General features: G+C 41.1%; 1 protein-coding gene across 1 annotated transcript in view; it reads left to right on the forward strand.

The window, feature by feature from the left end:
- The window catches only part of LOC115148834 (polypeptide N-acetylgalactosaminyltransferase 10), a 130710-nt gene that overhangs the window by 11276 nt on the left and 91963 nt on the right, over positions 1-27471 (forward strand). The window contains exons 2-3 of the mRNA XM_029691095.1: positions 26394-26502; positions 26936-27074. Of these exons, the coding sequence (XP_029546955.1) occupies positions 26394-26502; positions 26936-27074 (248 nt within the window). The remainder of the gene's footprint in view (positions 1-26393; positions 26503-26935; positions 27075-27471) is intronic.

The raw sequence follows: 27471 nt of genomic DNA on the forward strand, positions 1-27471 counted from the left end.
TATATTAAGATCTCTCTCTCTTTTTTTTTTTTTTTTTTTTTTTTTTTCTCTCTCTGCGCTGGTTAGTATAGTTGTTTTTAATTAGTCTCGCTGTCGCTGGTATAAGTCTCTCTCTCTCTCCTCTCTCTCTCTCTCTCTCTCTCTCTCTCTCTCTCTCTCTCTCTCTCTTCTCTCTCTCTCTCTCTCTCTCCTCTCTCTCTCTCTCTCTCTCTCTCTCTCTCTCTCTCTCTCTCTCTCCTCTCTCTCTCTCTCTCTCTCTCTCTCTCTCTCTCTCTCTCTCTCTCTCTCTCTCTCTCTCTGGCGCTGGTAGTCTCTCTCTCTCTCTCTATATGTGTGTATATGTATATGTATGTCGCTGGTAGTGTGTCTCTCTCTGTGTCGCAGTTACTCAGTGCTTGCTTGACTGACATCCAAAACAATATTGCACATGTTAATGAGGAAAATAGTCTGTATGAAATTGTGCAGTTGCTGGATGAGTTCAAAGTTGGCTACTTTTTTGAAAGCACTACTTTTAGTATTAATCAAACAAATCAGTGCTTCAACATACAGAATTTTTAACTCCTTCATGTATTATGATTTCTGTCCACTTTGCCATTTCAGAGACACAGGTAAGTGCTTTCCTGCAGAGTCATAAAAACTCCCCTGCCTAGTGATCCGACCATTGATTTCCTCTTAACCAAACTGCTCATTGATTGCGCCATTATGAGTGACCTGCTGTAGGCTGGCCTTCCCAGCACGGCGGTGGCAAACCTGTGATGGTCCATCTCGAGGGGGACATCAGGAGGATTTAGACCCAGTGAGACACTGATTACCTGGAGGAGAGTGGACTGAAATGGCTTTTTAGCCAGACCCTTGTGCTGATGTGCATGAAGGAAGCTGTGAAATGACAGGGCACAGAGGGTACTGGGTAGGGGGATACTGACTGCACTTATAGCTGGTATTACCTTGCATCAGCAGTTAATGTTCTACCATATTTCTCTACTTTTATTAACCTTCTGCCTCTCCTCCAGACATGATGATGATAAGACGCTTATTTGAACAGCACTTCTCTCCGATGGAATGGGATTGGGGTGGTGCCAGGGAGTACTCTGATCGTGCCAGCAGAGCTCTAAGTTATGGCTGTGCCCTAGACACTGACTGCACCATGTCACTCACATTGAAATTATTTTCTGACCTGGCAACATGGTGGTCTTCCAGTTGTCATTGGCCTAATGACCAGACCTAGAAAAATAAGTCTTCTCTAAGTCTATGGTTATGGAAAACATAGGCCTAATTGTGTAGCAAGACATTTTGAAGAGACTTCTGGTGAGGACAGGATCAAAGTTCAGAGGTTATAGCTGGTCAATATTTCTATTGAATGACAATGCTGGAAGTCCATTCTCTCCCCATACCCTACTCAGATTGTCCTATTCTGAAGTGGCCTCATTCGTATGATAGAGATAGTGGAGAGGCTGGTTACCAAATAATGTCATTTCAGGATATCCTTAGGAGGAGATGATATGAGGGGGACAGCTGTGTGGGTTTATGGTTCACTTACCTGTTTTTATTGTTCTGCATGCGTGTACAGAAACAAAACTGTCGGTCATATTATCGTAACAGGCAGCCATTTGCACAGAGCCCAGGTCCTGCTGTGCTGTCTATCGGCCGGGCTGGGCAGTGGATTGCAGCAGAGATGGGAGAAGAGTTGAGAGGAGCGAGACATTCTGATCTGGCCAGGGCCAGGATGATGCTGACTGACTGCAGGTATAGCCGTCAGTGTGAAGCTGAATAATTAATCTAATGATACAAAAACATGTAGTTAAACCTGTATGTGAGGTAATAGGAATTGAAACCTGCGTAAGTACAGGAGAAAGAACTTTGTTTTTCAATTGACTTCCAAACCCTTAGGACAGTTCAGCTCAACAGTCCTGTTATTTAAAAAACATTTGGTGTGTACTTTTCTCCCTTTTTCTCCCCAATTTTGTGATATTCAATTGGTAGTTATAGTACCATCGCTGCAACTCCCGTACGGACTCGGGAGAGGCGAAGGTCGAGAGACATGTGTCCTCTGAAACGCTACCCTGCCAAGCTACACTGCATCTTGACACACTGCTTGCTTAACCTGGAAGTCAGCCGCTTGCTTAACCTGGAAGTCAGCCGCTTGCTTAACCTGGAAGTCAGCCGGAGTGAACACTGTACAACTGGCGACTGATGTCAGCGTGCATGCGCCCAGCCCGCCACAAGAAGTCGCTAGAGTGCGATGGGACAAGGACATCCCGGCCGGCCAAACCCTCCCCTAACCCAGAAGACCCTGGGCCAATTGTGCAGACCATGATTTGGGGGATTTTTAAAATGTAATCCATAAAGGGTCCTTTTTGAAGGAAGGCTTGTTGACATATATTTGACATTTTTTTTTATCTTAAAGCATAATTAAGAAATATATTGATTCCACCCTCTCTACCCATCTGGAACCATTCTTGATGTTATTCTTGGGAGTTTTTCATGAACTTAGTGGACCACCTCCACAACACCTCCCTGCGAGTCTGTGTGTGTCAATGCATTTAAGTATGTGACTTGACTTCAGGAGTATGGCGGCAACAACTCCTCCAACCCCTATTCTGACTTTTAACAGACTAGAGCAGAGTGAGAGAGAGACCGAGAGGGCCTGTGGAAGGTCTGGCTGTGGCAGCTGCCCCATGTTACTCTGTAGACACAGCCCAGCAAGGGCATGCATAATGACTCCTACTTGGGAGCATTGCTAGGATGAAAGGATCTGAGCCTCCCCCTTGCAAGGGGGGTCTGTGTGCCTCACTGTAGGCCCCTGCCTATGGAATATAAGCTACTAGACTTGGAACAACCTCTCTCCCTCCGGTCACTGTCTTCTATGCTGAGCTGGGCTGACCTCACTTTGGGCCAAAAGTTCACTGTGCCACACATTCACTGTGCCACACACTGAGAGAGGACTGTAGCTGAAGGTCTTGTTAACTTCAGGAAGAGAGTGCAGTGCGCGTACTGTGTTGGCAGGGTTTTATATTGTGTTAACTAGAGGTCGACCGATTATGATTTTTCAACGCCGATACCGATTGTTGGAGGACCAAGAAAAAGCCGATACCGATTTAATCGACGTATTTTAAAAAAACTAATATTTTTATTTATTTGTAATAATGACAATTACAACAATACTGAATGAACACTTATTTTAACTTAATATAATACATCAATAAAATAAACGTAGCCTTAAATAAATATTGAAACATGTTAAATTTGGTTTTAAATAATGCAAAAACAAAGTGTTGGAGAAGAAAGTAAAAGTGCAATATGTGCCATGTAAGAAAGCTAACGTTTAAGATCCTTGCTCAGAACATGAGAACATATGAAAGCTGGTGGTTCCTTTTAACATGAGTCTTCAATATTCCCAGGTAAGAAGTTTTAGGTTGTAGTTATTATAGGACTATTTCTCTCTGTACGATTTGTATTTCATATACCTTTGACTATTGGATGTTCTTATAGGCACTTTAGTATTGCCAGTGTTACAGTATAGCTTCCGTCCCACTCCTCGCTCCTACCTGGGCTTGAACCAGGAACACATCGACAACAGCCACCCTCGAAGCAGTCGTTACCCATGCAGAGCAAGGGGAACAACCACTCCAAGTCTCAGAGCAAGTGACGTTTGAAATGCTATTAGCGCGCACCCCGCTAACTAGCTAGCCATTTCACATCGGTTACACCAGCCTAATCTTGGGAGTTGATAGGCTTGAAGTCATAAACAGCGCAATGCTTGAAGCATTGCGCAGAGCTGCTGGCAAAACGCACGAAAGTGCTGTTTGAATGAATGCTTACGAGCCTGCTGCTGCCTACCACCACTCAGTCAGACTGCTCTATCAAATCATAGACTTAATTATAATATAATAACACAGAAATACGAGCATTAGGTCATTAATATAGTCGAATCCGGAGACTATCATCTCGAAAACAAAACGTTTATTCTTTCAGTGAAATACGGAACCGTTCCGTATTTTATCTAACGGGTGGCATCCATAAGTCTAAATATTCCTGTTACATTGCATAACCTTCAATGTTATGTCATAATTACGTAAGATTCTGGCAAATTAGTTTGCAACGAGCCAGGCAGCCCAAGCTGTTGCATATACCCTGACTCTGCGTGCAATGAACGCAAGAGAAGTGACACAATTTCACCTGGTTAATATTGCCTGCTAACCTGGATTTCTTTTAGCTAAATATGCAGGTTTAAAAATATATACTTGTGTATTGATTTTAAGAAAGACATTGATGTTTATGGTTAGGTACACGTTGGCGCAACGACAGTCCTTTTTCGCGAATGCGCACTGCTTCGATTATATGCAATGCAGGACAGGCTAGATAAACTAGTAATATCATCAACCATGTGTAGTTAACTAGTGATTATGATTGATTGTTTTTTATAAGATAAGTTTAATGCTAGCTAGCAACTTACCTTGGCTTCTTACTGCATTTGCGTAACAGGCAGGCTCCTCGTGGAGTGCAATGTAAAGCAGGTGGTTAGAGCGTTGGACTAGTTAACCGTAAGGTTGCAAGAAATACCGATTGTTATGAAAACTTGAAATCGGCCGTAATTAATAGGTCGACCTCCAGCATTAACTACCAGGGAGGTGATCTGCAGAGTGCAGACTTCCCTGGTCGGTTTCTTTGTCCCTGAACCTGGGGAGGTGAAGCAGCTGATTTTTGTATCTCAGTAGGGCATGGCTGGACTGCGTATGATCCGGCTTCATGTTTGAATGCAGGGCTCTCACAGCAGGTGTAATGGAAACGGAAAAACAAGTATTGACCAACTGCCCTCTGAATCTCTACCTCATTGTGAATGCATGGACAGTTCTTTTATCTGGCCTTTGGTAATAAGTTATCTTCCAAAAAAGACCATCCAATAACACTTTTCCTCTCAGCCCCAGGGATCTCGCTGAGCAACTCCATTCATTTACTAATCCATGCATCCCAGTGAGGGTTTTAATTAGGGCTGGGCAATAGGGATGCACGATATATTGGTGAATATATCGGAATCGTACGATATTAGCTAAAAATGCCAACGTCAGTATCGGCCGATATCTGTCTAGTTTATTTTTTACATTTTTATTTCACCTTTATTTAACCAGGTAGGCTAGTTGAGAATGAGTTCATTTGCAACTGCGACCTGGCCAAGAAAAAGCATAGCAATTCGACACATACAACAACAGAGTTACACATGGAATAAACAAAACATACAGTCAATAATACAGTAGAACAAAAGAAAAAGTCTATATACAGTGAGGGCAAATGAGGTAAGTTATTAAGGCAATAAATAGGCCATGGTGGCAAAGTAATTACAATATAGCAATTAAACACTGGAGAAGGGTAGATGTGCAGAAGATGAATGTGCAAGTAGAGATACTGGGGTGCAAAGGAGCAAGATTAGATAGATGGATAGATACAGTATGGGGATGAGGTAGGTAGATAGCCCATCTGTAAACAGCCCATCTATGTACAGGTGCAGTGATCTGTGAGCTGCTCTGACAGCTGATGCTTAAAGCTAGTGAGGGAGATATGAGTCTCCAGCTTCAGAGATTTTTGCAGTTCGTTCTAGTCATTGGCAGCAGAGAACTGGAAGGAAAGACGACGATGTCTATTTTAACTCCCCGATGTGCAAAACCGATGTCAAAGCTGACGTGCATACCTACAGTTGAAGTTGGAAGTTTACATACACCTTAGTCAAATACATTTAAACTCTGTTTTTCACAATTCCTGACATTTAATCCTAGCAAAAATTCCCTCTTTTAGGTCAGTGAGGATCACCACTTTATTTTAAGAATGTGAAATGTCAATAATGGTAGAATTATTTATTTCAGCTTTTATTTATTTCATCACATTCCCAGTGGGTCAGAAGTTTACATTCCCTCAATTAGTATTTTGTAGCATTGCCTTTAAATTGTCTAATTTGGGTCAAATGTTTTGGGTAGCCTTCCACAAGCTTCCCACAATACGTTGGGTGAATTTTGTACCATTCCACCTGACAGAGCTGGTGTAAGATTTGTAAGATAGTCAGATTTGTAGGCCTCCTTGCTCACACGCTTTTTCAGTTCTGCCCACAAATGTTCTATAGGATTGAGGGCAGGGCTTTCAGATGGCTATTCCAAAACCTTGGCTTTGTTGTCCTTAAGCCATTTTGCCACAACTTTGGAAGTATGCTTGGGTCATTGTCCATTTGGAAGACCCATTTGCGACCAAGCTTTAACTTGCTGACTGATGTCTTGAGTTGTTGCTTCAATATATCCACATACTTTTCCTGCCTCATGATGCCATCTATTTTGTGAAGTGCACCAGTCCCTCCTGCAGCAAAGCACCCCCACAACATGATTCTGCCACCCCTGTGCTTCACAGTTGGGATGGTGTTCTTTGGCTTGCAAGCATCCCCCTTTTTCCTCCAAACATAACGATGGTCATTATGGCCAAACAGTTCTATTTTTGTTTCATCAGACCAGAGGACATTTCTCCAAAAAGTATAATCCTTGTCCCCATGTGCAGTTGCAAACCGTAAGTCTGGCTTTTTTTTATGCCGGTTTTTGAGCAGTGGCTTCTTCCTTGCTGAGCGGCCTTTCAAGTTATGTTGAGATAGGACTTGTTTTACTGTGGACATAGATACTTTTGTACCTGTTTTCTCCAGCATCTTCACAAGGTCCTTTGCTGCTGTTCTGGGATTGATTTCCACTTTTCGTGGAAATTTCTAGAAGACAGAATGTGTCTCCTTCCTGAGTGGTATGAGCGGTACTATTGTTTGTATAGATGAATATGGTACCTTCAGGCATTTAGAAATTGCTCCCAAGGATGTACCAGACTTGTGGAGGTCTGAGGTCTTGGCTGATTTTCTTTTGATTTTCCCATGATGTCATGCAAAGAGGCACTGATTTTGAAGGTAGGCCTTGAAATAGTCTGTTAACAAGAAATTTGTGGAGTGGTTGAAAAATGAGTTTTAATGACTCCGACCTAAGTGTATGTAAACTTCCGACTTCAAATGTATGTAACGTAGGCACATGATGTAATGACGCCACATAAAATGTTGCGCTCTGTGCAACACAGAATTCCTCAGCTAGTCCACAATGTCAGCTGTGTGGATCGAGCAGTCAACAAGTCGAGCAGTCATTTGAAAGAGTAAGAACATTTCAGTGAGACAACTCATAGGCAAAATCCATTAACGCCTAGATAATGGAATTCATTGCCCTTGACAATCAACCGTTCTCTGTCATGGGTGATGTTGGCTTTCGCCAACTGGTCGAGCACTGGTACACACTACCAAGTGCGTGATTTTTCAGATGTTGCCCTACCGGAGTTACACAATAATAGCGTCACTACTATTAGCTTCACAACATACATACTATGGAACGCCGTTTGTGTCTTTGTGTCAAAAAATGTGCAGTAGCACTGTCAAAGCTGTACAAAAAAAGTCTGCAGACACCGGCCACGAACGATGTGTTTACAATACCACGTTGGTAATAAAGCATAATTTATTCGACCTCAACTTCTGGGGTAGCTAGCTTTAGCTTGGTACCTAGCTAGCACCAATACAACCAGCCTGAAAATAATGACCAGTAGAACCTGCAGTCATTTTCATTATACTTAGCAATGATTTAGGAATCCTTGTGAGTAAGTATTAGCTAGGTTGCCACTTGTCGTTCGCCTATTGAAATTGAACTTCAGGTCATAAAAATAAATAGCTTGCCAGCTACTTAACCCTGATGCCCAAAGCTAACGTTATAAGCAGCCAGCTAGCTTCATCTGGCTAGTGATGCTCGACTGGACCTTGTTATGTGTTGTGAAGCTAGTCACAAGCTAGTCACAATAAGGATTAGGCAGAATAGTGGACTTTGTGGTTTGCCTTCAAAATAAAAGTATGTCAACGACGGTGATACAAATGAATACAAATAGTAGAATTATGCCATACTTATTTTGAAGGCTAACCGCAAAGTCCACTATTGTGGCTAATCCTTATTGTGGCTAGCGTCACAGATTGGTCCGACCACCAATCAAATAATAACTGTGTTATGAATTAGGGTTATTTTAGATGATGACAGCGAGCTATATAGTGAAACAGATTGTCGTTTTGCTATGTTTTTGGGGAAGAACATTGTTTGCATCCATGAGCCAGCTAGCTTTTTTTTATGACCGGCACTGTAGGTGCACGAGACAACTTTACCAGCATCATATCATACGTATCGATAAATTGTTGTTACATATCAAATATCAGTGATAGTGTAATCATTGTGTAATAACTACTTAAAAAATGTATGAACCCGTTCAATTATTATGTGATGAGTCATGTTTGGGTCCTGATTGGTCAACAAGTGTATTTGACACGCTAAATAGTATATTTTTTAACATGCAAAGACCCTACCGGCTTTCCATAGAAATCCTAGTTGACAATGAAACGGCTGAACAAATGAACCACGAAACAGCACAGCAAGTTAGTGAAAAGTAGGTTTTGATTGTTTTACTGGTAAAAGGGACATGCGTAAATGCCAACAAAATAACTTTTTGGGGTGTGTGTGTGTGTGTGTGTGTAACCTTTTATTTAACTAGGCAAGTCGGAACAAATTCTTATTTACAATGACTGCCTACCCCAGCCAAAACCGGACGATGCTGGGCCAATTGTGCGCCGCCATATGGTACTCCCAATTACGGTCAGTTGTGATACAGCCTGGATTTGAACCAGGGTGTCTGTAGTGACACTTCTAGCACTGAGATGCAGTGCCTTAAAACCTGTTACGGCTAGACGTTCCGCTAGTGGAAACCCTCGACAACATCCGGTGAAATTGCAGAGCCCCAAATTCAAATTAAATTACTATAAATATTACACTTTCATGAAATCACAAGTGCAATACATCAAAATAAAGCTTAACTCCTTGTTAACCTCTCTAGGGTAGGTGGGACGAAATCGTCATCTACTCAACAGCCAGTGGAATCCCGTGGCGCGTTATTCAAATACCTTAGAAATGCTATTACTTCAATTTCTCAAACATATGACTCTTTTACACCATTTTAAAGACAAGACTCTCGTTAATCTAACCACACTGTCCGATTTCAAAAAGGCTTTGCAACGAAAGCAAAACATTACATTATGTCAGGAGAGTACCCAGCCAGAAATAATCAAACACCCATTTTTCAAGCTAGCATATAATGTCACATAAACCCAAACCACAGCTAAATGCAGCACTAACCTTTGATCTTCATCAGATGACAATCCTAGGACATTATGTTATACAATACATGCATGTTTTGTTCAATCAAGTTCATATTTATATCAAAAACCAGCTTTTTACATTAGCATGTGACGTTCAGAACTAGCATACCCACCGCAAACTTCCGGTGAATTTACTAAATTACTCACGATAAACGTTCACAAAAAACATAATTATTTTAAGAATTATAGATACAGAACTCCTTTATGCAATCGCTATGTCCGATTTTAAAATAGCTTTTCGGTGAAAGCACATTTTGCAATATTCTGAGTAGATACAGCCATCACGGGCTAGCTATTTAGACATTCACCAAGTTTAGCCCTCACCAAAGTCAGATTTACTATAAGAAAAATTGGATTACCTTTGCTGTTCTTCGTCAGAATGCACTCCCAGGACTTCTACTTCAATAACAAATGTTGGTTTGGTTCAAAATAATCCATAGTTATGTTCAAATATCCTCTGTTTTGTTAGTGCGTTCAAGACACTATCCGAAGGGTGACGCGCCCGACACGTTTCGTGACAAAAAAATTCTAAATATTCCATTACCGTACTTCGAAGCATGTCAACCGCTGTTTAAAATCAATTTTTATGCTATTTTTCTCATAAAAAGCGATAATATTTCGACCGGGAAACCCTGTTTACGTTCAAAGACAGAGAAAATAAAAACATGGTGTCGCCTCAGTCTCATTGTCCTCTGATCGACCACCATCCAAATGCGCTAATGTTTTTCAGCCAGGGCCTGCAAAGACATCATTCAGCGGTTTGCCGCCTTCTGAGAGCCTATGGGAGCCGTAGGAAGTGTCACGTTACAGCAGAGATCCTCAGTTTTCAATAAAGAGAATGTAGAAGCCCATGAAATGGTCAGACGGCACTTCCTGTAAGGAATCTTCTCAGGTTTTTGCCTGCCATATGAGTTCTGTTATACTCACAGACACCATTCAAACAGTTTTAGAAACTTTAGGGTGTTTTCTATCCAAAGCCAATAATTATATGCATATTCTAGTTTCTGGGCAGTAGTAATAACCAGATTAAATCGGGTAAAAAAATTTATCCGGCCGTGCAAATACTGCCCCCTACCCTAGAGAGGTTAATCAGATTTCAAAAAGGCTTTACGGTGAAAGCAAACCATGCGATTATCTGAGGACAGCGCCCCATCATACAAATGCATGACAAACATATTTCAGCAAGGGAGGTGCGACACGAAAGTCAGAAATAACGATATAATTCATGCCTTACCTTTTGAAGATCTTCTTCTTTTGGCACTCCAAAATGTCCCAGAAACATAACAAATGGTCCTTTTGTTCGATAAATTCCTTCTTTATATCCCCAAAATGTCCATTTATTTGACGCGTTTGATTCAGAAATACACCGGTTCCAACTCGCCCAACATGACTACAAATTATCTAATAGGTTACCTGTAAACTTGGTCCAAACATTTCTAACAACTTACCTAATCCAACCTTAGGTATCCTAAAACGTAAATAATCGATAAAATTAAGACTGAATATACTGTGTTCAATAGCGGATAAAATCAACGTGGAGCGAGCTCCAGGTCGCGCGCAACAAACAATAGAGTCCACTTGACTTGACACAACGAACAGCCGTACTTCTTCATTTCTCAAAAGAAAAACATCAACCAATTTCTAAAGATTGTTGACATCTAGTGGAAGCTATAGGATCTGCAACCAGGTGCCTCATAAATATAGTTTCCCATAGAAAACAAATTGAAAATACAGTAACCTTAATTTTTTCCCCCCCTGGATGGTTTGGCCTCAGGGTTTCGCCTGCCAAATAAGTTCTGTTATACTCAGACATAATTTACTTTTTTTTTTTTGAAACTTTAGAGGGTTTTCTATCCAAATCTACCAATTATATGCATATCCTAGCTTCTGGGCCTGAGTAACAGGCAGTTTACTTTGGGCACGCTTTTCATCCGGACGTGAAAATAGTGCCCCCTAGCCCGACGAGGAAGCCTGTCTTAGACTGATTGACTGTTCCGTCCCCATGGCCTCCACAAGGGATCAGTCCACGCAGATAGGCACGAATCAGACGGGTGTCCTGTCTTTTTTTGTTGCTACTGGTCGACCAAACAGCCGGCTAATTGGGGTAAGCCCTAATTTATGTCATTGGAAATACTTATCTTATATCTTTTTTACTACAAAACATGGAAATGGGCCATTTTCACACATGCTGATGTTGGGATGGTGCTGGAGATGATGAATTTGAAATTTTTGTTAAATTTCCATTTAATTTTCTGTAATGCCTGCTACAAGAAGTTAGTCATTATTAGTGAATGTGGATTATGCATGGTTCTGGTTAAATTTGTAACAAAAATTGCATTTTCATAGACTTAAAAGCCAGATCAGTGATTATTCCAAAAAAGCAGGTTAATAAACTATTTTGATAAAATAATTACATTTATTAGTGGGTCTTATGGTTTGGAAGGCTTCTATTTAGCCTAGGTATAATTTCACAACACTGAATTCATTAGATTATTGCTGACTGCTTGAAATGCAGTGAATTTAATATTTTTAATTGTGCAACAAAGCTTATTTAGAAACATTTAAAAAAATCAAGATATGTCAATCAACCATATGTTTAAAAGTGTTTTACCATATCGCCCTAGTTTTAGTTATTGGGATGCTAGCCTGATTCTTCCACTACATAATAGATTTAATTCCAACTCAAGGATAGGCAAGCGTTTTATACCAGATACTTACCCATCGTCCTTCCATGCAGGGCCCGAACTCAACAAAAGTCGTCATTGCATTGAAAACCTCTGCATAATGATTGAATTTCCATTCAAGGTTGCCAAATAGCTTTTAGTTCCATTGTGCAGGCTCATGCTTAATGTCAGGGCATGTATTTGTGTTCACTAAATGAGGACACAACCTAGTTTTGATGTATAAAAGTCCTAAAACCTGAGGCATATTTCCTGTACTTGTTTTTGAATTGTGATTGACACATCATTTGTGGTGTCCTTCAACATTATTTTCTTCAGAACTCAGGTTGAAGACCAACTCCAACATACTGTTCAGATTCTCACAGAAAATGTTTGCAAAGTTTACACCACTGCAGGTCTTCTCTAGACTTTCACACTTCACCTGCTAGATGTGAATTGGTTTAGTACAAATTGACAGAAAATACAGAAATAGTGGCTTTGATATGTTGTGGAATCGTGGATGTGTGTACAATACCTTGAACTCTGGGTAAAGACCCATGACCCCAAGGCCCAGACCCACTTTGGGCTGAGGACAAAGCTCTCTTCTGGGGGACTTGCTTTGCCAATCATGAAGGTGTTTCAAACAAACAGGAGTTGGTTGGGCAGTAGCTTTGTTTGACAGGCATTAGATGTAGAGAATTATTCAGTTAAGTGACCACGTCTGTTGTCCAATTTTAGTGTCTTCTGCAGTTTTGCACATTTTATTAAAGACTACGGAGGTCCAGCTCTCCGAGCTCCATCTGAACACAGTAATGTACTCTCCTTAGAGGTATACCCCTTTAGCTAAGCTCAAGGCTTAGTCCTCATTCTTCTGGGTCGTGCGTTTGTTTCGACATCGATAGGAAAGCCAGTAACGCCAGTCCCATGCCATGCATCACATTATCTGATAGAGTAACCACAAGATGCAGCATACCCAGAGTAGACACAGAGCTAAAGTGCGTGTGTCTGCGTTGGCATGTGTGTGTTAGGCTGGACTGTGTCGCACATCCATAATCTGGAACTCTGAAATATTGAGTTGTATAATGAGAACTCAAGCAGAGGAGGATGCAACATCAATCCCAGCCCTCCTCAATGCCATACATAATCTGGTGTTTGTGAGATTAACGATGGACCAGAGCTGGATGAAAATGAGTTTAGAGAGTGATCGTGATTCAGAGAGGGCTCTCCATAATCTTCAAATCCCTCCATTTACAGACCTGGCTGAGGTCACTGGGACCAGATCTCTGGCACTCATCCAGAGAGCAGCCTCTGGCATCCAGCTGTACCATGTCATGCCACGAAGCCTTTCTGTCCGTCTGTCTGACTGACCAGCCATTTGTTTTGCTAGTTATTTCAGCCCTCAAATGTTATTTGCTTGTTGCAAGTTATAGGCCATCGCTGCTGCTGCCTTACCCTTTTCTCATTAATGACAGGGTGCAGTCGACACACACTTTCATATACATATTTCCGCCCTTTCACACAGACAATTTACTAGGTACAGCCATCAGATCAGCAGACCTGATTTAGAGTACATTGAAGTTAATGATCACTCATTCGGTTAAAATGGGATAATATTTTTTCACCTCTGCCAAATTTGTGCTTGATTGCAGATGCTTTGTGGGCCGTCACTTAAAGACTGGGTGCATCCGTGAGACAAAACAAGAGATGCGTCTAAGCGTTGCAGTATTAGTGTGTTTGTGTTGTGCCCTGAATACCGATGGAGTGGAAAAGAGCCTCTGGTGAAATTAGTTTCAGCCAGTGTGGAGCCATCTGATGGTGTTGATTATGAAGGTAGTGGGCATCACTCTGATCAGCGGTGGTAAGGATGTTTGTGTTTGTACAGTAAGTCTGGGCCATAGCACGGATGGTAGTGTGACTAATGTTTCTGTGAAAAAAGAAGATCCGATTAATGTTATTGTTAATGTAATTTTCGGTTTCATTTTCCTGACTTTAGTATTTAGTGGTTACAACAGCTTTTCTGGATATGAATATGCCATTGCTGGCGTGTTTGTTTTCTTCTTGTAGGTCCATAGTGGAGCTCTATTTTGTTCAGCTGATACTGAGTAAAGGCGTCATCATGCTTCGGTTTGGCTGGCGCCTAGCCGAACCAAACGAGTGTGCTTGATAGAGCTGGGCCATATGGACAAAAATGTATGTTGTGGTGATAAATTGCCCGAATTATTTTTTTTATTTTTTATCCTTTAAACTACTAATAGTTTGTTAATGGGACAATTGATGGCTACAACCATCAATCAACTATATTTGTAAACTTATTTCAAACTTCACAATTCTCTAGTATAGGCAACTTATCGTAATGAACAATATAAGCAAAATGCCTGCTGTAAGTGATCGGTATGGTCGGTGTCAAGCATTTTCGGTTTATCGTCCCAGCTCTAGTGCTTGCATACTCCCTTAAAAGACCTTCGTTTGAAAAACAAGAAAAAAGCAGCAATAGCACTGTTTGTCCATTTTGAGATGCCATAGCCAGTCTCAATATAGTCCGAATTAATCTAAGGTAACTCAAATCTGTCATTAATTTAGACATTTCTTGCCGAGGAGGTCTTAGTCACACTATTTTGCATATAACTAAGATGTTTGGTGCAGTATTTCTCAGGTGATATAAAAATGAAAACAATTAGTCTCTCGTTGATTGACCGTTATTTGAAGAATCCCTACTGTTGACCAATCATCGACAAAGGGGCGTGGACTTGGGCAACTAACTTAACTTTGCCTTGAGGAAAAAATGTGTGCATGAACAGCCGAAACAAATAAATGTCACAAAAAGGGAAGCATGTGTAACCGGTGTGAAATGGCTAGCTAGTTAGCAGGGTGTGCGCTAATAGTGTTTCAATCGGTGACGTCACTCGCTCTGAGGCCTTGAAGTAGTTGTTCCCCGCGGCTTTTGTGGAGCGATGGGTAACAATGCTTTGGGGGTGATTGTGTACAAAGGGTCCCTGGTTCGAGTCCAGGTTGGGGCGAGGAGAGGGACAGAAGCTATACTGTTATACATGCGGATGCCTTAAGATGGAATAGGAGGTAGGGCTGGAAATTGCCAGGGACCTCATGATACAATATTACGATACTTAGGTGCCAATACAATATGTATTGCGATTCTCACGATTCAATATGTATTGCATTTCGGTATTGTCATTTGATGTTCCCAACATATTGCTCACTATGTCTGCTGCAGAAAGATGAGTTTTGATCTGTCATGGAAGTAAAAGTGCTGATAACATGTTAGCTCGCTATTTAAAAAGACTGAACAAGCTATAGGATGAAAAAATACTGTTTTGGCGCAGCTACATCCAATTTGTATTTTATTTTTTACAAGTTGATACTTGGAGTCAAAGTATCGACTATAATAATGTCATCAAAAAATATTACGATATGCAACTATCGATTCCTCCTCCACATCACTAATGAAGATCCAACCATTCTCTCTTTCTGTCTATCGGCTTCGATCTTATCGCTCCTTTCAGTTTTCTGTTATTCCCTATCCCCTCTCTCTTTATTGCCCTATTCTTCTGTCTACCCCCCACACACACTCTTTTTCTCTCTCTCTCTCTCTCTCTCTCTCTCTCCTTCAATCTTATCGCTCCTTTCAGCTCTCTGTTATTCCCTATCCCCTCTTTCTCGCCCTATTCATCTGTCTACCCCCCTGCTCGCTCTCTCTTCTCATTTCTCTTCTGTCACTAGAAACACCGACACACGCAGCGAAAAGTTTTCCGAAGCTCCTTGTCTTGTTTCCCAAGGTCTTGTTAGAGCAGCAAAGCCCCAGCGGAATATCATAGCTCCGTGTGTTGAAATTTTAATCAAAAGGAAATGGGGCGGCACAATCTTGCTTCCTCTTAGCAGGATCTGCACAGATGGACTCGTCGGTCCTCGTCAGTGCAGAGGGGAAAGGCTCTCACCGTGACATTTTGAGAGCGGCTCTCTTGAACTGAGGCTTGATCTCGGCGCCTGGCTCAGTACAGGAAGTGTGGCAGCGAGTCTAAGCTGGTGAATAATAAGTTTACCTGTCTGTCAGAGATGATTTTCTCTGCTTGCTTTGTCTCTGTAAGGATAAAGTAAATCTCAACATACAGCAGCAGAAGGATCATCAGATGCACAGTGAGAAATTCAGAGCTTTGAAGAGAGGATTTGTAGTGAAATACTTTGACTGAGCGTTTTAATTGGTGTTTGTGCCAATTAACAAGTGTCTGTTCTGCATGTATTGTAGGCCTACTGTTTTCAACCTGCTTATTTAGCAAAGCAAACTGATACAATGTCTCTGACAGGGATAAAAGCAATATATAGTAATGTAGACCTAACCCTGTAACATTAGGCTGAGTGTACAAAACGTTAGGAATGCCTAGGGCTGTTGCGGTGACCGTATTACCGCCATACCGACGGTCACGATTCATGAAGGCAGTCAAATTCCACGTCACGGTAATTAGGCTTTTCCAAGTTCTGATGTTGCTGATGGTCATAAGTCACCTACCAAACTTGTGAACTGCCTGGTACTCGGCACTCTATTGTCCTTCTAATCGCTCTGACACCAATGGAAATGTAAATTGAAAATCAATCAAACACTTGATGAGAGCTCATGTTGCGCAACATTTCTACAGGCTATGCAGTTGCATGAAAAAACAGTGACGGCATCTATTAAAAAGAGGATTCCATCAGCTTTCTGTCGTCTAGGCCTACTATTTATTTCTCAACTTTTCTAATATTAAGCACAATGCTTGTCTTTACAACAGGAGGAGTGTAGCCTACCTGGCTGGCATGAAAATGAACCATGGGAGATGGGTCCACCATTCGCTATTTAAGTGCATAGATGACACATTTTTTTGTGCCCAGCCCCGGTTTCGACACAGGTGCATGATAATGGTCCATTCTAAATAAAAAATAAAAATCACATATCTTATTTAGTATATGCAAAAATGAGATTAAATCAAGAATAGTCTTATGGGTAACTATTAGTGAATTATATATTATCACTTGTGAATTATATATTATCATTTGGTAATGATGCCCAGCATAGGCCTATATGTTTAGACAAGGTTTGTATAACAGCTAAAGTGACCAAATAACTTTTTAAATTAAGCACATTAATCCGCTTTACATGGTGTGTGGAGACTAACTGGCATACATAAGCAGCATGTGAGTTTAAAGTTTGGGGAAGACAATTTTCATCATAATACACCTTTTATAATAAAAGCATTACATGGTTAATCGCGTTTGTGGTCACTTTTGATAATGGCGTTTTCGCGCTAATAGTAGGCTATTCGTGCTTATAGCCTACTGCTGTGTGCGCATTGCGATTTATGCATGTAATTATTTTATTATAATGTGAAGAAAGCTAAATGTTGTGATCTGTTGCATCAGCCTCATTGCGAGAAAAAAAACTTTTTTTTTATGCTAGTAGTTGTATTAATTTGGGATCTATCGCATCCCACAACTGTCCCAGACGGTTTGGAATATTTATTTCTCGCACAGAATAGAATAGGTCGACTTTTGTACTATGGGGGATAGTAGATTGACATAGGCTAGTGCTTTTGCTGTTCGGTAGGCCTACTCATCTTGATGGCTGACGACGTTAAGTGGACTGTTCTTCCAATATCTTCAATATGCAGCTCAGAATTCGATAACGACACATGCAGTTGCGTCCCCGATGTCTCTGTGCGAAAGACCCGATCACGTGATAGAGAGCCATGTGAGAGGTGCTTCGGAGCACAGCACTCAGGGAGAATGGAATTATAATTAGCCCAAGGGCACAACGGCCACTGGCCGCAAAAGGTATGGATGTTTTTAGGGTGCATTATGGCCTTACTAAGGGGATGCCACCGGGGAATTTGAGGCATTGTCAAGTTGTTACGAGACTGAAGTGTGTATAGTCCGCGCAAAAAAAACAATGCGGACCTCATGCCTTTCAAGCTACTTTTTTCAAATCATCATTAGTCGCATCATGCAGCCTTACAATGTATAAAAAATCTAAACATATAGCCCCAACGTTTGTAGAACAACTAAAAGTTACATTAATAACTCTAAATTAAGCATAGGAGTACCTATTTCTTTAACTGCTCAACACAGAATAGCCTCGTGTGCACTCCCTCAAATAATTTGGAGACAATACCCTTTCTATTTTATTCAGCTTTGTTCAATTGTATTCTTCATACTATAAAATTATGCCATGGATTTCTAAGCGAATCTTGTCTACTAAATGAACTAGTGTAGCCCACAGCCATATGGCGTAGCCAGATCAGGGCCTAACATAAGGACAACTTATGCTATTCTGTTCTTATGAAGTAGACTACACTTTCTTCATATCATGTTTCATGTTTCTTTAAATCTGTCTAAAATTGATTTATTGTGAAGGTGTAGGGTGTATTACATGGATTTATTAGACTTTATAATGTAGATGTTCCAAAGGTCTGCATCAGTGTGGAAGCCAGGAGATGCTACATTTCTAGGTTAATTAACGGTCAATTACCATGAGATAGTCAAGGAAATAACTGTGATCACCAGCAGACCAAATTTCGTGACCACCACAGCCCTTGGAACACCTCCCTAATATTGAGTTGCTCCCCTCCTTTTGCAGTCAGAACAGCCTGAATTCGTTGTGGCATGGACTTTACAAGGTGTCAAGCTTTCGACAAGGATGCTGGCCCATGTTGACTACAATGCTTCCCACAGTTGCCATTTTGGATGGATGTCCTTTGGGTGGTGGACCATTCTTGATACACACGGGAAACTGTTGAGGGTGAAAAACCCAGCAGCGTTGAGATCTTGACACACTCAAACCGGTGCGTCTGGCCCCTACTACCATACCCTGTTCAAAGGCACTTGAGTCTTTTGTTTTTCACATTCACCCTCTGAATGGCACACACACAATCCATGTCTCAATGCTTAAATATCTGTCTTTAACTAAGCTGTTTGGTGCAGTATTTCTCAAGTACATTTTTTAAAAGTAAATGATTAGTCTCTTGTTGAGTGACACACTTAATTGAAGAAGCCCTACTGTTGACCAATTTCCGACAAAGGGGCGTAACTTCGGCTGCTAACTTAACCTTGCCTTGAGAAAAAATGTTGTGTGCATGATAGAGATGAAACGGTATAAACATTTCATATCACGATTATAGTGACCAAAATTATCACAGTTATCAATATTATTGCGGTATTGTTAAAATGTGCTGGAAATGTTCGAAAAGTACTGACACACACACACACACACACACACACACACACACACACACACACACACACACACACACACACACACACACACACACACAGAAATAATTTCACCAAGTTGTCTATTGAAAACCAAGCAACAACAAATGAATTTGGTCCTCTTATATTGAAAACCAAGCAACAACAAATGAATTTGGTCCTCTTATATTGAAAACCAAGCAACAACAAATTAATTTGGTCCTCTTATATTGAAAACCAAGCAACAACAAATGAATTTGGTCCTCTTATATTGAAAACCAACCAACAACAAATGAATTTGGTCCTCTTAGAAGGCTGAAAAATCTCCCGAGCTCTGTCACTGCCTTCCGCCATGTTTTCACTCAAAACATAACCCACGTTGCATGCTGCGCCTGCTTCAGACTGTTACTAACTTTGGTTGATGCTGGACAGTATTTCCCGTGAGTTTTTCAACCTGTAAAAATCAAACACGGTTTTAATGATTCAAATTTGAAAAGGTAATACTAACTGTCGGGAATTTTACCGTGGTTTATCGTGAAACCGGTAACCATTTCATCCCTAGTGCACGAATAGCCGAAACAAAATGTTGTCATAATATATGCACGAATTGTTTCGCATGGGAAGCATGTGGACGCCTTAAGATGGTATAGGTGGTAGGGCTGGGAATTGTCTTGCTGATACAGTATTGCGATTCTCACGATTTATATATGTATTGCGATTTGATATTGTGATTTGATGTCCCCAACGTATTGTTCACTATATGTCTGCTGCAGAGATGAAAGATCATGAGAAATGAGTTTTGATCAGTCATGAAAATAAAAGTGCTGATAACATGTTAGCTCACAATTTAAAAAGACGAAGAAAAAAAAAAAGTTTTTAAAAATAATTGTATGTATTTTACAAGTTAATACTTGGAGTCAAAGTATCGATATAATGATTCGGTAACCTGTCTCGTCCCCTTCATCTACATTGATTGAAGTGGATTTAAGGGATCATAGCTTTCACCTGTTCAGTCTATCATGGAAAGAGCAGGTCTTCCTAATGTTTTGTACACTTGGTATAATTGGCTGTGCAGTGAAATCATGTCATGATGGATTGCATAAATGCAATATACATTTATACAGTGCTTTTCAATAGGTCACAAAGTGTTTTACATTGTAGTCTGGACGTAACTCAACCATCTACCACCAATGTAAAGCACCCAGCTTTTAATAGTCTTGTTTTGTATTCATGAATTAAGGCTTACTTTTCTCAGTGTCTCTACCTATTAGCAGCTCTGGTTGAGTGTTTACAGGCCACTCAATGGGTTTGAGTATAGGCATTGTAACCAGAACCTCCCTCTCATGTCTCTGTCCAGGTTACTGAAGAAAATGAATCTTAACACTTAAGATTCCTTGCATGTAGGTTAGAGCCTGGGGGGACATGGAGTAGCTGGAGAGAATGGCCTCCAGACAACATACAGTACCTGTTGGAAAGTGGACCGTGTGGTGTTTTGGTGACTTCTGGCCAGTGTGCATTGTTATCAGTACTGTGTACTTAGGCCCCTCAGCTGTTTGAAAAATAGATTAGTAGATTACAAGGGTTTTGCCACCAAGTACTAAGTCATGTTTTGCAGAGGAGTCATACTTATTTCCCTCATTAAAATGCAAATCAATTTATAACATTTTTGACATGCGTTTTTCTGGATTTTTTTGTTGTTATTCTGTCTCACTGTTCAAATAAACCTACCATTACAATTATAGACTGATCATTTCTTTGTCAGTGGGCAAACGTACAAAATCAGCAGGGGATCAAATACTTTTTCCCCTCACTGTAATAAACAGGGACCTGACCAGAACTACTCTTCACTATACTATAGCCTAACTACTAACACCACACACACACACACACACACACACACACACACACACACACACTCAACCCAACTGTTTAAACTTTTACATAGGCCTTTGATGTATCATCTGTTTGAGAAAAAGGGCTAGCCTAATTGCCTACATACATTGCAAGTGCTGGTTATCCTGTTGGAGGTTGAGTGACCTGGAGGGCTCTCTGGATCAGTTGCCCCCACCTCACCTACCAGGAAGTTGTATTTGTGTGTTTGGTTGTTTGTTTCTCGTCTCAGTGATATCGTTTAGCAGCCTGATTTTAATAATTAATTGCATCCTCCCATTGAGGTAATTATTTCCCTATTGTGTTGTGAACCAAATTTGTGACATCTGAACTCTGAAAGGATAGATTTTAGAGCATGAAAGATTAAGTGGTAATGGCTAAATCACTGCATTTGCATTTTTCAAAGGAGTAGAAAAGTGTGTGTGTGTGCGCGCAAGCCTTTGGATTGATATTCTCAGAGGTGTCAAGTGTGAAATGAAACATTGAATTTCCATTGTTTAAACTTTAGCACTCAAACCTCTCACTGCTCTCTCACCTCATAGCCGATGGACATCCTACTTGACACCCAATGTGTGTGTGTCCCCCTCAGAGACTGATTTGAGGTATTGTGCAGCCTCGTGTGAAGAACCTCTTATTGCATTGAAAGACCAGTGTGTGCAGCTATTGAGTGTCTGAGCCGTTTGTGCGCGTGCGTGATCAAGACCTCTCTTACACCGTCCCAGCCTGTCAACAGAACAGGCCCCATACACAGCTAGGATAATGTGTTAAAGATTCATTTCTTAATACTTGTCTGCCTTCCTTCCCCTTTTCCACTTCTGCTGTCATAAGAACAGCCTCTGAGAAACGGTGACCAGCGTAGCAGAAAATTAGGAGCACTTGAAGGAGTTTACGTTGCTTTTAATTAGAACTGATGGCATTTTTGCTCAAATCGAGTGTAAGGAGAATGGGGTTTATTTAAATCAATCAATCAAGCATGGACATCTGTGTTTTAGTCTTTAAAAAACAAAAAACAATGCCTTGTGATGGGGGGTGGATATAGTAGAGTATTGCAATATTATTTTTTACAATATTATTTAGATTCTGAGACTTCCATGTATCGAGTTGATAGGTACATAATGTTTGCCAAAATTGCTCTAAAACACTTTTGTCCTATAGCTTGTTCTCCATCTTGTATTTAAATGTTGAGCCAACATGTTTTCAGCACTTATTTCCATGACTGATCAACACTCGTTTTCTACGTGCAACACAGCATTCCTGACCTAGCCCACACAATGTCTGCTGTGTGGATCGAGCAGTCATTTGAAAGAGTAAGAACATTTCAGCGAGACAACTCATAGGCAAAATCCATTAACGCCAAGATAATGGAGTTCATTGCCCTTGAAAATCAACCGTTCTCTGTTGTGGGAGATGTTGGCTTTCGCCGACTGGTCGAGCACCGGTACACACTACCAAGTGCGCTTTTTTTTTTTTATGTTGCCCTACCGGAGGTCCACATTAATAGCGTCACTGCAATTAGCTTCACGACAGGCATACTATGGAACGCCGTTTGGGTCTTTGCGTGTCAAAAAAGATACACTAGCACTGTCAAAGCTGTACAAAAAAGTCTGCAAACACTAGCCATGAACGATGTTTACAATACTGCGTTGGTAATAAAAGCATAATTTGTTCGACCGCAAAGTCCACTTTTGTGCCTAATCTTTATTGTGGCTAGCTTCACATAGATGGGTCCGACCACCATTAATCAAATAAGAACTGTCTTATAAATTAGGGTTATTTTAGATGACACCTATAATAATAATAATAATAATAATAATAATAATAATAATAATAATAATAATAATAATAATAATAATAATAATAATAATAATGCATATAATAAGCTAGCTAACTATAGCTACTAAAACGGATTGTCGTTTTGCTATGTTTTTGGGGAAGAACATTGTTTGCATCCATGAGCTAGCTAGCTTTTTTTTTATGACCAGCACTGTAAGTGCGCGAGACAACTTTACCTGCATCATAGCATAAGTATCAATGAGTCATTGTGACATATGAGTGAGAGTGTAAAAAAATTATGAACGTGTTAAATTAATGTGACGTGCAGTCATTCATGTCCTGATTGGTCAACAAGCTTATTTGACACGTCAAATAGTGTAATTTGACACGCAAAGACCCAAACGGCGTTCCATAGAAATCCTGGTTGAGAATGAAACGACTGAACAAAGAAACAGCACAGCAAGTAAGTGAAAGAAATAGGTTTTGTATATGTTTTACTGGTAATGGGGACATGCGTAAATGCCAACAAAATAACTTTTTGGTCTGTGTGTGTGTAACCTTTATTTAACTAGGCAAGTCGGTTAAGAACAAATTCTTATTTACAATGACGGCCCAGATGATGCTGGGCCAATTGTGTGCTGCCTTATGGGAGTCCCAATCTTGGCCAGATGTGATACAGCCTGGATTCGAACCAGGGACTGTTACGCCTCTTGCACTGAGATGCAGTGCCTTAGACCACTGCATCCATGTGTGTGTTAACTATTTAACTGTACTATAATGCTTAAAAGGTCGCTAAAATGTTAAATATCTGTTATCGGTATCTTTTTTTTTTTTGGCAAGGAAAATATCGGTATCAGCCAAAAATGTCATATCGGTCCATCACTAGTTACAACCTTATTCTAAAATGTATTAATTTGTTTTTCCCCCTCATCCATCTACACACAATACCCCATAATGGCAATGCAAAAACATTATTGTTATTATTATTTTGTATTTTTGGGGGAAAATGTATTACTAAAGTGAAATATCACATTTACATAATCAGACCCTTTACTATAGTTTGTTGAAGCACCTTTGGCAGCAATTACAGCTTGGAGTCTTCTTGGGTATGATGCTACAAGCTTTGCACACCTGTATTTGTGGAGTTTCTCCCATTCTCTGCAGATCCTCTCAAGTTCTGTAAGGTTGGATGGAGAGCATTGCTGGGCAACTATTTTAAGTTCTCTCCAGAGATGTTCGCTCGAGTTCAAGTCCGGGCTCTGGCTGGGCCACTCAAGGACATTCAGAGACTTGTCCCAAAGCCACTCCTGCGTTGTCTTGGCTGTTGTGGAAAATCGCATATCAACCTCATGCTTTCTTAAATCTGCACAGCTAACTAATTGCCTTCTACACACTATCTGCTGACTGCCACGTATACAAAAAGGATGTGCTTCTCTATAAAAGCTGAGAACTGGTATCATCGGATGGGGCCACAGTGTCTCCTGACCCCTCCTGTCTCAGCCTCCAGTATTTATGCTGCAGTAGTTTGTGTCGGGAGGCTAGGGTCAGTCTGTTTATATCTGGAGTATTTCTCCTGTGTGAATTTAAGTATGCTCTCTCTAATTCTCTATTTCTCTCTCTGAGGACCTGAGCCCTAGGACCATGCCTTAGGACTACCTTGCATGATGACTCCTTGTTGTCCCCAGTCCACCTGGCCGTGCTGCTGCTCCAGTTTCAACTGTTCTGCCTGCGGCTATGGAACCCTGACCTGTTCACTGTGATTACTATTATTTGACCATGCTGGTCATTTATGAACATTTGAACATCTTGGCCATGTTCTGTTATAATCTCCAGCCGGCACAGCCAGAAGAGGACTGGCCACCCCTCATAGCCTGGTTCCTCTCTAGGTTTCTTCCTAGGTTTTGGCCTTTCTAGGGAGTTTTTCCTAGCCACCGTGCTTCTACACATGAATTGCTTGCTGTTTGGGGTTTTAGGCTGGGTTTCTGTACAGCACTTTGATATATCAGCTGATGTAAGAAGGGCTATATAAATCAATGGGATTTGTACCGACACTGTTCGTTGAGCTTTCAACTATGCGCTGTTAAGTGGATGGTTGATTTAATCAATTTTTGCAAATCTTTATAATAGTTTTTAAAAGTATTAGGGTTGTTGTCCTGTTGGAAGGTGAACCTTCGCCCCAGTCTGAGTTTCTGAGTGCTCTGGAGCAGGTTTTCATCAAGGATCTCTCTGTATTTTGCTCCGTTCAGCTTTCCGTTGATTCTTACTAGTCTTCAAGTCCTTGCCACTGAAAAACATCCCCACGGCATGAGGCTGCCACCCATGCTTCACCGTAGTGATGGTATTGGCCAGGTGATGAGCGGTGCATGGTTTCCTCCAGACATGACACTTGGCATTCAGTCCAAAGAGTTCATTCTTGGTTTCATCAGACCAGAGAATCTTGTTTCTCATTGTCTGAGAGTCTTAGGTGCATTTTGGCAAACTCCAAGCGGTCTGTTGTGTGCCTTTTATTGAGGAGTGGCTTCCGTCTGGCCACTCTACCATAAAGGCCTGATTGGTGGAGTGCTGCAGAGAAGGTTGTCATCCTGGAAGGTTCTCCCATCTCCACAGAGGAACTCTGGGGCTCTGTCAGAGTGACCATCGGATTCTTGGTCACTTCCCTGACCAAGGCCCTTCTCCCCCAATTGCTTAGTTCGGCCGGGCAGCCAGCTCTAGGAAGAGTCTTGGTGGTTCCAAACTTCTTCCATTTTAAGAATGATTGAGGCCACTGATTTCTTGGGGACCTTCAATGCTGCAGAAATATTTTGGTACCCTTCCCCAGATCTGTGCCTCGATACAATCCTGTCTCGGAGCTCTACGGACAATTCCTTCGACCTCATAGCTTGGTTTTTGCTCTGGCATGCACTGTCAACTGTGGGACATTTTGTATAGTCAGGTGTGTGCCTTTCCAAATCATGTCCAATCAATTGAATTTAACACAGGTGGACTGCAATCAAGGTGTAGAAACATCTCAAGGATAATCAATGGAAACAGGATGCACCTGAGCTCAATTTTGAGTCTCATAGCAAAGGGTCTGAATACTTAAGTAAATAAGGTATTTCTGTTTTGTTCTTTTGTTTTTTTGTAATACATTTGCAAAAATGTCAACCTTTTTTTGGTTTGTCATTATGGGGTATTGTGTGTAGATTGAGTGTCAATGTATTTAATCCATTTTAGACATAATAAAAAGTGAAGGGGTCTGTACTGTAGTGAGCATGTTTGGAATGTCAATTCCCAGCCCTAATATTGACAATCAGTAGACTAAATGTTTTTTTTATTTTTTGTTTTTTTGCAAGGTTCTCTGCAGTTGGATAATGGACAACTGTTTTTCATTATCTGGTTGTTTCTGGTATGCTTTCAGAATGTGATAATGTTAGCTACTTGAGCATCAAGCCTGACAGGCTCTGGCAGAAGGGTTGCTGGTTTGTTAGATGTCCTGATGTGCAACCCTTTGTTCCCGTGTGTCGGTGTATATGTGTGTGTGCATTTTACCCTCTGTATGTATGATACCCTCTGTGTGTATGTCCTGATGTGTGACTCCCTGATGCTGTGTGTTTTGGCAGGGATTGAACGTCAGGCCCCGGAATAATAATGCCCAGCTGGGGCGGGACGGCGTGCGGAGGAAAGACTGGCACGACTACGATGCAATTAGGAGAGACGCTACTCGCTCTGGTAGGACAGAACTTCAAGAAGTCCCTCCCCTATATTCCCTTTTAGTTTGAGGTTTGAAGCCCACAACTAATATACTACGATAACAAATGATTCCTCACAAGACACGTGTGTGTGTGTGTGTGTAGGAACATGAGCTTTTCGAAAAAAGTGTCATTATAGCACAAAGCCATTAAAATTTATGTGCTCGACAGACTGCAAGACATTTCCAAGTTCCTTATGGTTCATTCAGCAGGTACTGTGCTTCAGACCGAAGATATTTTACCTGACATTAAGTCCAGGTACTTTCACGGTCTGTCAGAGAAAAGCAGATGGTTGGCGCAAGGCATTTTGTCCCTAGTCTTCCTCAAACAGCATCGTTGCACTCTTGTCTGCTCTCTCTCTGTGTGTGTGTGTGTGTGTGTGTGTGTGTGTGTGTGTGTGTGTGTGTGTGTAGGTAACGGCGAGCAGGGGAAGCCCTTTCCGCTTACCGACGCTGACCGGGTGGACCAGGCCTACAGGGAGAATGGGTTCAACATCTACGTCAGCGATAGGATCTCCCTCAATCGCTCTGTCGCAGACATCCGGCACCCAAAGTGAGTGTGTCTTTTTCGCTTTTAAATGACCCCACTTGTCAACTCACACATTCCTTCCAAAAGATAAGTATAGTTTAGTCACAGTTGTTTCACATTCTCCTGATGATGCATAAGCAAAATAACTGTGAGCAGTAGGTGTAAGGTGTTTTTCTCCTAATGGCTTGGTGTAATTTGTATTTCATTCCTATTTGAAGATGTAGCTACTTTCCTTATAAGCCAATGAGTGAAAGGGGACTATGCTTTAGCTTTAATCATGCATTTAGCTTTCTTTCAAATCGCTCTTGGGTCGGTGCCATGAATCCTCCTCTTAGACTAGTTTTCCCAGTATTTTGTATGTCTCGGACATATGAACAGTTTTTTACCAGAGGACATACTTGTGACTCTTCACCTCTTCCCT

Source organism: Salmo trutta, chromosome 15, assembly GCF_901001165.1.
Source record: "Salmo trutta chromosome 15, fSalTru1.1, whole genome shotgun sequence".
In the NCBI taxonomy this organism is placed as follows: Eukaryota; Metazoa; Chordata; class Actinopteri; order Salmoniformes; family Salmonidae; genus Salmo; species Salmo trutta.